We start from the raw sequence: 12349 nt of genomic DNA, 5'->3' as shown, positions 1-12349 counted from the left end.
GGGAGTTGAACATTCAAAGAGTGAAAGCAAATGCAAACGGATAGTAAGTGTATAAAGTGGACATGACCACTCCACGGTATGATTGAGAGGAAGGTTTTTATTGTAGATATGAGGGAGAGTAGAGCCAGGGCATCTGGAAGAGTACAGAGCAGAGAGAGAAAGTAGTAGACTAAATATGGCCAACAGAGTGAACTTGGCCATGAGAGAGGAGTGGATGGGGAAAAAAAGTGAGAATGGAAGACTAAGAAAGGAAGACAAAAGAGAATGAGCAAAAAGCCAAGAGAGTGTATGGACAAAATAGCAGGGGTTACATGAAAAGAAGAACCTGGGGTTGGTAAGATGGCTCAGCAGTTAAGAGCCCCGACTGCTCTTCAGAAGGTCCTGAGTTCAAATCCCAGCAACCACATGGTGGCTCGCAACCATCCATAATGAGATCTGGCACCCTCTTCTGTCTGAAGACAGCTACAGTGTACTTACAGATAATAAATAAATAAATTTAAAAAAAAAGAAAAGGAGAAACTGGATGAGGGAAGCACACAAGCTGGAGAAGTTTAGGGTAGGGAATAGGGTGAGGTGAGCTGAAAAGAACAGGGTAAGAAGAGTTGAGAACAGCCACAGGTAGTTATGAGACTGAGGAAGCCTGGATAACAATATGAGCCTTGGTATGCTAATAGACACCACAGATAGTCATTTGTCCTGGGTTCCTTTTGGACCTGAAATTCCTATCTTTTTGGTGATTATAAGGGGGTAGCATAATCTCTTCTGTATCTGCTTCTCAGCTGAAAATAGAACATCATTGTCAGGGCCCAACAAGGCTGGAATGTTAGTCAAAGCATGGAAATGGAGAGAGGATTCAGGCTCATCTCTTTTGCTAGATGGTTCTGAAGGACCACCTGAGGCTGGAGTGTTGCAGGCAGTTTTGAAGCAGTTTCCAGTCTGTAGTTGATTGGAAATCTGTTAGAACAGATATCGACTAGGGATAGAATTTAATGTTAAGTATCTTTATAGAAAATCTTTGAATGTACATTCAAACTTCCAGGCCTGTGGTCCTAGTTGGAGGGAGGAAAGAAGTCTCTAGACCAGAGGAAGGGCAAGCCCACTCTCAGGGTTAAGCAGCTGGGGGGGGGGGGGACAGGGGAGAGCTTAAGCTGGTTACAGAGACTGTGGATCTGAAGTTTATTTGGCCTGTGTCATGACTCCCTAATCCCACATGATTTTCTCTTGGGTTCACATAAAAGAGAAAAGTTTTAAATATATTAGCATTACCATTGTTCGTAATCTGTACTGAAATTCTCATTGTAGAAAAAAAGCAGCTAATTGTCTGTAAACAGCTAGACTTGTGACTGAGTCATAGCAAAAGCTATGGTTTTGAGTTAAAAGCATACTTTTTCTTTAGTTCAGAGGGCTGGATATTTAGATTGGACATAGATATTTTCATGACAATGAGAAGCACTTTTAAATCTGTACTTAGAAAACAAATAAAGGAATTTTAAATTTTTGAGCTTGTGACTAGGATAATAATAGTAGTATGTGCTTTATCAGGGCTAAATTAATAGCTTATCAGGATCCCATTGATAGGGCTGGAGAGATGGCTAAGTGGGTAAGAGCACTGACTTCTTTTCCGAAGGTCCTGAGTTCAAATCCCAGCAACCACATGATGGCTCACAACCACCGTAATGAGAGCTGATGCCCTCTTCTGGTGCTTCTGAAGTCAGCTACAGTGTACCTATTTATAATAATAAGTAAATCTTAAAAGAAGAAGAAGAAGAAGAAGAAGAAGAAGAAGAAGAAGAAGAAGAAGAAGAAGAAGAAGAAGAAGAAGAAGAAGAAGAAGAAGAGGCACCAGAATCCCATTGATGTAGACTCAGATTTTTTTCTTTTTCTTTTTTTTTATTTATTTTTTATTTAATATTTTTATTACATATTTTCCTCAATTACATTTCCAATGCTATCCCAAAAGTCCCCCATACCCTCCCCCCAACTCCCCTACCCACCCATACCCACTTTTTGGCCCTGGCTTTCCCCTATACTGGGGCATATAAAGTTTGCAAGTCCAATGGGCCTCTCTTTCCAGTGATGGCCGACTAGGCCATCTTTTGATACATATGCAGCTAGAGTCAAGAGCTCTGGGGTACTGGTTAGTTCATCATGTTGTTCCAACTATAGGGTTGCAGATCCCTTTAGCTCCATGGGTACTTTCTCTAGCTTCTCCATTGGGAGCCCTGTGATCCATCCAATAGCTGACAGTGAGCATCCACTTCTGTGTTTGTTAGGCCCTGGCCTAGTCTCACAAGAGACAGCTATATCAGGGTCCTATCAGCACAATCTTGCTAGTGTCTGCAATGGTGTCAGCGTTTGGAGGCTGATTATGGGATGGATCCCTGGATATGGCAGTCTCTAGATGGTCCATCCTTTTGTCTCAGCTCCAAACTTGTCTCTGTAACTCCTTCCATGGGTGTTTTTTTCCCAATTCTATGAAGGGGCAAAGTGTCCACACTTTGGTCTTCGTTCTTCTTGAGTTTCATGTGTTTTGAAAATTGTAACTTATATCTTGGGTATCCTAAGTTTCTGGGCTAATATCCACTTATCAGTGAGTACATATCATTTGAGTTCTTTTGTGATTGGGTTACCTCACTCAGGATAATGCCCTCCAGGTCCAACCATTTGCCTAGAAATTTCATAAATTCATTCTTTTTAATAGCTGAGTAGTACTCCATTGTGTAAATATACCACATTTTCTGTATCCATTCCTCTGTTGAGGGGCATCTGGGTTCTTTCCAGCTTCTGGCTATTATAAATAAGGCTGCTATGAACATAGTGGAGCATGTTTCTTTCTTACTAGTTGGAACATCTTGTGGATATATGCCCAGGAGAGGTATTGCGGGATCCTCCGGTAGTACCATGTCCAATTTTCTGAGAAGCCGCCAGACTGATTTCCAGAGTGGTTGTACAAGCTTGCAATCCCACCAACAGTGGAGGAGTGTTCCTCTTTCTCCACATCCTCGCCAGCATCTGCTGTCACCTGAATTTTTGATCTTAGCCATTCTGACTGGTGTGAGATGGAATCTCAGGGTTGTTTTGATTTGCATTTCCCTGATGATTAAGGATGCTGAACATTTTTTCAGGTGTTTCTCAGCCATTCGGTATTCCTCAGGTGAGAATTCTTTGTTTAGCTCTGAGCCCCATTTTTAATGGGGTTATTTGATTTTCTGGAGTCCACCTTCTTGACTTCTTTATATATATTGGATATTAGTCCCTTATCTGATTTAGGATAGGTGAAGATCCTTTCCCAATCTGTTGGTGGTTTTTTTGTCTTATTGATGGTGTCTTTTGCCTTGCAGAAGCTTTGCAGTTTCATGAGGTCCCACTTGTCAATTCTCGATCTTACAGCACAAGCCATTGCTGTTCTACACAGGAATTATTCCCCTGTGCCCATATCTTCAAGGCTTTTCCCCACTTTCTCCTCTATAAGTTTCAGTGTCTCTGGTTGTATGTGAAGTTCCTTGATCCACTTAGATTTGACCTTAGTACAAGGAGATAGGAATGGATCGATTCGCATTCTTCTACATGTTAACAACCAGTTGTGCCAGCACCATTTGTTGAAAATGTTGTCTTTCTTCCACTGGATGTTTTTAGCTCCCTTGTCGAAGATCAAGTGACCGTAGGTGTGTGGGTTCATTTCTGGGTCTTCAATTCTATTCCATTGGTCTTGATGTAGAGTTAGATTTTTTAAAACCTACTTTAATAAGGGTTCTCTAATGCTTTGACACCCCCCTTTCTAGCCCACCATCCAAAGATAGGGAGGAAAAGATGGTAAATAGGAGAAAGTGATGTGGATCTGTTTAGAAGTAGTTCTTTGGAGCAATTACAATCTCCATTGTCAGGATACCAGCAATCCAGTTTGGTTGTGCCAGGATACTATCAGTACAGTTCAAAAAGAGTGTCACCAAACACAAATCAGCAGAGGAGGCATGACCAGCAGAAACAGCCAGACCTCCACTGAATTAGTATGAGTCATCAGGAGTGACCAAAACCAGCCAGAAAGCCAGGAGTTCTCTGCAGTGCCCCTCACAAGGTAGTGAAGATCTGCAAAGACGCAAGACCAATGAAGTGATGCACAACTAGCTATGCAAGTACCTTACCACTGTCTGTTGGGTCATACTTACAGATATCACTCAAATACTCAAATACTCAAATACTCCAAACATCACGTGTCCTCACACAGGTCTTGCTTCACCAAAACATCACATGAGTCTGCAACACATGACACAACCAGAAATTCCCACTTCACGTTGATGTTGCTTCTCGTTGAATCTCTGAAAATTTGAAGTCTTACTATAACAATAGCATAAACAGGGAAAGAAATCTGAAACATTTCTCATTTTTCACATATTTAAATCACCTCCTTAGACCCTTAGGCCTTTATAACTTGCATTTACACCCCTTAAACCACTTTCTTAGAGCCTTACAACTCAAGCTTTCACATCCTCAGACCTCTGCATCTTGCATTTATATACTTTAGATTCTTTAGACCCTGAAAACTTAAACAAACTTCAAACCTTTTCTTTTTCTAAGCAATCATTTACCTTGAGACATAGGCAGTTAGAGAATAGTTATTGCAAAGCAAGTTCCTTTAAATAAAGACGAGTAAAAAGTTACACTGGAACCTGTTTTGTGATTTTTATCTCTTTCAGTGTGAGGTCTGCCAGCAAGGTAAACTGTGAGTCTGACTTTTACATATAAAATGGATTGGCTGGGTAGCTGTGGTCTTTGGGAGGAGAGAGGAACCGGTTTCCTTGCTTCTGTTAAACTGACAACACTACAGTTGGCCATCAATAAACTGTCTTAGTCAGCGTGTGTATTCCTGCGCAAAATATCATGACCAAAAAGCAAGTTGGAGAGGAAAGGGTTTATTCAGCCCAAGAGGTCTTAACCTACACAAATAACTTCAGACAACTGAATAAAGCTATGAGTAAGAAAGATGGTCCCCCCAGGGGGAGCACATCAACTGCTTGTCCAGTCAGCCCTAAAACCATACAAATAGTATCATTATATGAACATAACCGATTATATTTGGGAATATATATATATACCTATATATTCCCAAATATAATCTTTATAGTAAGTTCTGTAATATCCAAAATAAATTCAAGACTACCCTGTACCTTCCCCCTTCAAAAAGACTTTCCAAACTGTACTAGCAGGCCAAGTACAGAGTCAAATAAAAAGCTGGCTGACTAAACAAATATAGAAACATAGTTTTAATGGTCAAAATTATTACGCTTCCAAAACAAGATTAACAATTCCCCTGCCCTGCCTCACACTAAAAACCTCAAAGACAGACAAAATGAGAGTCACCCTATACAAACCAACCAATGCCTAAAAAGGTTATTGGCTACACCAATTAAAATAAGCCAGACTACGCTGGTGCCTATATCCGGCCCTTACAAAGTTATAAAAAGTGTGTTGTTTCTTTGTTCTGGGTCTCTCCTCCAGCCTGGGTGCTGAGAGGGGGTTCGCCAACATGTTAAATAAATAAAATCCTCATGCGTTTTGCAACAATGACGGTCTCTGTGGTCTGTGTGTGAGTGAGGGTCTTTTAACAAGCTACAACATTTCCAGGACAGTCAGAACTACATAGATAGACCCTGTATCAAAAAGTCAAAACAACAACTAAAGGTATGCCATATCACTGATGCATACACAACTTACTTACATTTCTATGGAAATGTAATATGTAAATTTTACACATTTGAAACAGCCACCTTTTTTTTTTAATAAAAAGATTAAAATTAAATCGGGCCCATTGTTCACCATTTTGCAGAAAAAAATTAGAGGTATCAGAATTTGGCAAAGGAAATAGATGTCTTCCCATCCCCACCTCCAAAAGAGTCTCAAATGTTTCAAATTGATCTCAAACACATCCTGTAACCAAGGTGAAGACTCTAAAGCTCTGATTTTAATGCCTTTGCTTCCATGTATCCAGCTCCCCACACTCCCAGGTTACTGGAAAACATATGCCAACTTCATGGAGTTCAGGGGCTCTAAGCCATGAAATTACTTATGTGGCACAAGGACACTGTCAACTAAGCTACGTCCCCTGCCCAGAAATCAGTGTCTCTATGACTGTGGTCATACTAGAGAGAAAAACTCTCATGATCCCAGCACCTTGCCAAAAACAGTTTCAGGATTTAGGTAAAGACAAAGGCCAGAAAAGAAAAAGTGTGTGTGTGTGTGTGTGTGTGTGTGTGTGTGTGTGTGTGTGTGTGTTAGTACACAAGCAGTTATCGAAACTGTGAGGTACTCTTTTTTTTTTTCTGGGAGAACAATTCTTACTCCAGCATCAGGGTTCCCAAATATTGCCAACTCAGACATGGAAACGACTGGAGATAGACTAGTTTTTTAAGGGCCCTTTTAGTCTCAGAACAGATGAGTTGGGAAAATGTGGCTGCCATGAAATCATACTAGCCACAGGTTAGTGAAGGGGCTGCTTGACTGACAGTTCTGGGATGGAGGAGACCAAGGCATAAAAGCCTGCTCTTGACACTTTGCCTTTTCAGTGTGCATATGTGTGTACGTGTGTGTTCTAAACAAATATGAGGAAGTTCAACACACGTATGAAAATTCTCAGTTTTTACCAGTACTTATCAAAGTGCTACTAAAGTCTCATGTCCCATCCCCGCTACACCGCACCTCCATCCCGCACCCAGTAGCCCTGGCGAAGGTGAGTCCTCTGCTCTGTCTGCTGAGCCAACAGGGCCTGTAATTCTGCCCAAGCTCCCGTAAAGGTCGACCTGGAAGCACGATACACTACGTGAACTCCACTTTCTGTGAAAGCCCTAAGGAAGAACCTCCCAGATAGACGCATTAGGTTAACATCCGGTCTCTGCCGCGGACCGGGGACGAAATGTGGAGAAATAGACCAAGCGGTATTGTCCACACATTTCCACAAGGCCTCCGGAGCTACTGGGGGATCTTTTCTTTCTTTTTTGTTTTTTGTTTTGTTTTTCGGGACAGGGTTTCTCTGTGTAGCCCTGGCTGGCCTGGAACTCACTCTGTAGACCAGGCTGGCCTCGAACTCAGAAATCTGCCTGCCTCTGCCTCTCGAGTGCTGGGATTAAAGGCGCATGGGGATCTTTTCTTACTCCCCACAAATGGGTTCCCTCAGTGAACCGCCATCCCTTCTCTAGGAAGATAATTAAGCAAGGCCGGAGGATTCAGCTAAGATGCAAAGTGGAAGCTCCTTCTATACCCGACTTGCCCAAGGGCCGTGATTTCCTTCAAATAATTCCTGCTCATTGCAGCTCTAATCTGCCCTCGGTTTTGCACCTCAGGGTCTCAGCCCATAGCAACAGGGGGGTAACCGGAAGCCAGGACTGTGAGCTCATGATTGGATGCTGTACTAACCAGGCCGGAAGATAGGACTTCCTGGTTGAGGTGCTCAGCTTTTCTGAGCGGTAGGGGGCTCCAGTCCAGACTCTACAGACACACAAGCTGCAAGCCGCTCCGACGGCTTTCGGAACATGGAGCATCAAAGCATTTATCACCTGCTTCGTATAATACCTGAGGATGAGGAAAATGTGAATGGTCAGTGAGTGATGGGAAGGGTGGGTTGACGATATCCACGAGGGGAGGAGCGGCTCATATAGGACTGAACTGGAGCTGGGCGCCACAGGCTTTGCCCTGACTTCATCACACCTCCGCCTCAGCCTAGGCCCTGACGCCTGGTTTTTCCATTTCCCCACTTAAGGTATGATGGTCTTCCTGTCTGGAGAGGGAAGAAATGAGGGAGAGAGTGGACCGGGCCAGCCTGGGTCGGGAGTAGCAGCAGCCGACGCAGCATTCAGTAGACAAGGTGGGCCTGCTGCTGGTGCTGCAAGTTTCATGATTCCCTGTACCGGAGAAGGCCATGACTGGGAGAATGCACAGCAGCTTCAGCAGCCGGTTTTCTGGAGAATAAGAGACCCCCGGGTTGCGCAGCCTGGGCCACCGCCGAAGGGCAAATGTGGCCCCAGCAACAGGTTCGCCCGCTGGCAGCTACAGGAACTGGAGCTTCTTTTCCAGCGCACTCAGTACATCAGTGCACAAGACAGGTGAGCAGATAGGCTGGCTTGCTGGCCTGTTCGCTGGGCGCCTGTGATCCAGAATTGTTTATCCATTTCCTCCTGGTGCCCCTCTTGCTCCGTTGAAAATGATTTATTACGTTTTCTTTTTATTCATTTATTTGGTTGTGTGTTTGCCACATTGTATGTTCTGGGTACCAGGAAAACTGGGGAAATGAGTTCTCTCTATCCCAAATGGCTCCCAGCGTCGAACTCAGACCACAAGGTTTGCCCAGCAGGTCCTTTTTCCTGTGCCTCTCTCTTGCCATGTTGAAATTAAAGTCACTTACAAAATCCAGGCTGTCAGACCCCATTCTCCAGCACTAGGGTTCTGGGGTGACGGGTAGGAGTTAGTAAAAGTGAGAGTAAAGAAATGTTCGGATAATATTTAATTCTGTCAAACTGGGCAGTGTCTGTTGATATAAGGTATTTTTAAAAGATGATGTGAGAAGCATGGGGTGTACTTAGGAGAGTATGGAGTGACATTGTGCCTTCGTCTAAAATTTTCATACACCCAGGGCTGGCAAGAAGACTTAGCAGTTAAGAGTACTTGTTGCTCTTGCAGAGGATTCAGGTTTAATTCCCAGCACCCACCCAAGGCATCTAACCTCTCTTCTGACTTCCTTGGGCACGAGACAGGAATATGAGACACATACATACATGCAGGCAAAACATTCACACACATGAAATATACATGGTTTTGTTTTTTGTTTTTTTTGGGGGGGGTTGTTTTGTTTCGTTTTTGTTTTTGGTTTTGTTTTGTTTTTCGAGACAGGGTTTCTCTGTATAGCCCTGGCTGTCCTGGAACTCACTTTGTAGACCAGGCTGGCCTTGAACTCAGAAATCTGCCTGCCTCTGCCTCCCAAGTGCTGGGATTAAAGCCATGCACCACCACCATGCCCGGCTTACATGTTTTTTTAAAAACCAAAGTTTTGGTACATCTGTACATCTTGTGTTTCTTAAATTACACAATTATAGATGTTGGCACATTTCTCTCAATCACTGTCCTTTGGCATCCCATTAAAATTTCTGCCCCTCCAAAAACTATTCTCCATAAAACAAGATTCAGTATTGAACATGGGATGTCTGCCTATAGATAAGACACTGGATGGACCAATGTGAGTACAGTGGTGAGTTCCAGGCTAGCCTAGGCTACAGAGTAGTATACTGTCTCAAAACAGAAAACAAAATCATCTGTAACCTCAGTGATTGGGAGGTAAAGGCAGATAGATCAGAACTGCAGCATTGTCCTCCTTTACATGATGAGTTCCAGGCCAGCCCAGTCTCTATGAGTCCATTTATGCAAGAATCTCAGACATACTCTACCTTGCCTTGTGTTGGTTTTTTTTTCCTGGATTTTCTTTGTGGATAAAAGCACTTGACATTAAGCCCGAGAACCCAAATTCACTAGCATAAACACAACAGAAGAGAACTACGGTCCATTAGCTGTCCTCTGATCTCCACGGGTGCACCCGGGCCCTGGCAGAGCAAATAAATAAATGTAACATAGCACTCTCTTGCAGGTTTGATACCCCATGTGTTAACTGAATGAATATCAGAAATCCTTGAATGCTTTCCATCAATCTATCTGCTTTTGTTTGAGTTTATCCTCCTGTCCTGACAAAGAGTGTCACACAAGTTTTTCTTGTGAGATTTTGTTGGGTTTTTGTTGTTGTTGTTGTCCTTGGGTTTTTTGTTTTTGGCTCATTCCTTCATCTGCACACCCAGTCTTAGGAGCCTCCCTCCTTTTTTTTTTTTCCTGTCTATATTACTGTTTTTCAAGTTAGTTACTAGGGATGTGCCTGACTTTTATGCCTGTTAATGGTGTGTTGAGGAAATACAGTCACTGGTAGAGTGTTTTTAAGCCTCAAAATCTTCAAGGTGAATGTTGCAGACAGTAGAAAGATGGTACAAACATTTAAAAAACAAATGTGAAGTATCCTATGCACAATTTATTCCATTCTGAGATGTCAAAGGCTGAACTTTTGCCATTTTTCCCTTCAGAAAACGGCTGGCAGTGTGTCTGTGTGTGTGTGAAGCCAAAGTGAAGGTGAGTAAAGACAAGGCAACTTGACAGAACAGCCGTTCTAGAACTTGCTTCAGGTCTAGGATGGCTCTGCTCTGTCCAGGAAATTGCTGGGGGGTTTTGTTGTTCTTGTCTTGGCTTTTTTTGTTTGTTTGCTTGTTTGTTTTGACTTCACATTATTTCAAAACTACCTTTTAAAAATTGTTATTGTTGCTGGTGAGATGGCTCAGTGGGTAAGAGCACCCGACTGCTCTTCTGAAGGTCCGGAGTTCAAATCCCAGCAACCACATGGTGGCTCACAACCATCCGTAACGAGATCTGACTCCCTCTTCTGGTGTGTCTGAGGACAGCTACAGTGTCCTTACATATAATAAATAAATAAATCTTTAAAAAAATTGTTATTGTTGTTATATTTTATGTGCATGGCTTGTTTTGCCTGTGTTTACGTCTGTGAAGTACATGTTTTGTGCCCCCAGAGGCCCGAATAGGAAGTCAGATCACCTGGAACTGGAGTTCCACATGGCTATGAGTTATCATGTGGGCCCTGGGAATCAAATCCAGGTCCTGTAGAAAGCCAACCAGCACTTTTAGCTGCTGAATCATCTCCCTCCAGCCCTCAAATTACTCTTTTAAAGGCTGTTGTTATATTTTTTAATTTCTTTCCATATATGTATGTCCATGTATCTGACATATCTGTGGGTGCTGGAGACCAGAAGAGAACATTACATCCTCTTGAGCTGGAGTTACAGGTAGTTGTGAGCCACTGTGGGTACTTGGAAGCAAACACCTTTGTACAAGCAGCAGGTGTTCTTTCCTACCGAAGCATCTCTCTAGCCCTGTCAATTTGACTTTAGAACTTTGTGAGCATTGTAGATAAAGGAAAGGGGGGAAATAAGATAGCCTTCGCATGCAGAAATGACTCATTTCAAGATGGAACACAACTTCCTAAAGGAACAAAGATGACTACTAAGCTACTTTCAATCCCTAAATGCATACATATCACACACACTTAACCAATAGATAAATTATGTGTTTAAGTTATAAAAGTACATATGGGTTATATGTGCATATACTTCTATCAGTTATACATAGATCAATGAGATATATAAATAAGTAAATATCTATCTTGTACAACTCCTTTTAACATGGCTATCCTTTAAGTAGATTGTCTCTGTGGAGACATCCCACTGGGGTTGTAAATACATAACTCATTGAAATTAGTGTAGCCAGGGGCTCCATGACTAAATGATTTGAAGTACTAAAAATTAAATACAAACTCAGTCCTTACAAGGACAATTTCAGTGCTTGCAGGCAGGGCCCAGCACTCATAAAGCTGATGGGTTAAACAGAGACTGTGGGAATGGGGAACACATAGAGTCCAAATGCCTGATCCTTTTGCTGTTTTGAATTGCCTAGTGAAGCCACACAGATCAAGGCACCCAGCATTCTAATTCCCTGCTGCATGCTGCTGCATCTGCCTGAAAATGCTGCTGCTAATGTCTTCCAGTGTGCAGGACGATAGAGAGGGGGAGAGGGCATGTGGCATTTGGACATTTGCCTAGGGACTATTTTGTACTGCTGGGGATATTGTCCCCTCGCAAAATTCGAACAGTGAGGAAAAAGGGTCTTCTGACTGAAAAGGGGGTGTTTTTTCATTTTTCTCCTCTAATTAGTTACTATAGAGTAAGCTGATTTCTTTTTCTCCCATTGTAGAATTGGTTTCAAAGGAGAAGAGCAGAATATAGGAAATATCATAATTCATAAACAAAGGCTCAGAGGTGTTCCTCCTCCTGATAAGCACATCGCCTTTCCCTGAAGATTATGGAGGGGCCTCAAGGTTAGCCCTTGCCTGGGAGCCAGATGCAGAGGCTATCCCCCACTCCTGCACCCCCCTCCCCCCCACCAACCTATTGTTTCAGCCATATCCCCTCAGCACTTGTGCTTTCAATAAAGAGGTGAATTCTCGACATGTTTATTCATGTGTCTTCTGTAAAAATTCCGGTTTCCATTATCAGAAACTGTCCTTTAAGCAGGATGACAAAGTCCTCCTTCCATGAGGTGACAGTGCTGTATATCTCAGGACCAACCCCTAGTGTGAGAGGTAAGGATGTACCTTACCCCACCCCGACCATGGACTAGAGATGCAGGACAAGTCGCTAAGGAAAGACAGCAATTTTCCAGACAAAGCTGATTCGGATGAAGCTGAGAATTTCATTTCAAA

At 42.8% G+C, this 12349-nt stretch overlaps 1 protein-coding gene across 1 annotated transcript; it reads left to right on the top strand.

Moving 5' to 3' along the window:
• The first annotated feature begins 7473 nt into the window (after positions 1–7473).
• On the top strand, positions 7474–12093 carry LOC110287411 (homeobox protein DLX-3-like). The gene is made up of 4 exons (XM_021154045.2): positions 7474–7587; positions 7751–8093; positions 10107–10152; positions 11842–12093. Exons 1-4 carry the CDS (start codon positions 7524–7526, stop codon positions 11890–11892), a joined length of 504 nt encoding a protein of 167 aa, XP_021009704.1. The 5' UTR covers positions 7474–7523; the 3' UTR covers positions 11893–12093.
• The last annotated feature ends 256 nt before the right edge of the window (positions 12094–12349 follow it).

This window comes from Mus caroli, unplaced genomic scaffold (genome assembly GCF_978045245.1).
Source record: "Mus caroli unplaced genomic scaffold, Mus_caroli_1 scaffold_5, whole genome shotgun sequence".
Taxonomy (NCBI): Eukaryota; Metazoa; Chordata; class Mammalia; order Rodentia; family Muridae; genus Mus; species Mus caroli.
The sequence above is the reverse complement of the archived record's forward strand: the minus strand, read 5'-3'. Positions and strand labels throughout refer to the sequence as shown.

Bases quoted from the DNA above. Each gene is read 5' to 3' on its own strand.
- LOC110287411 (XM_021154045.2), top strand. From the start codon at position 7,524: ATGGAGCATCAAAGCATTTATCACCTGCTTCGTATAATACCTGAGGAT. The intron at 7,588-7,750 runs GTCAGTGAGTGA...TCCCCACTTAAG, and splicing joins GGATGAGGAAAATGTGAATG to GTATGATGGTCTTCCTGTCT. The intron at 8,094-10,106 runs GTGAGCAGATAG...TTTTCCCTTCAG, and splicing joins TACATCAGTGCACAAGACAG to AAAACGGCTGGCAGTGTGTC.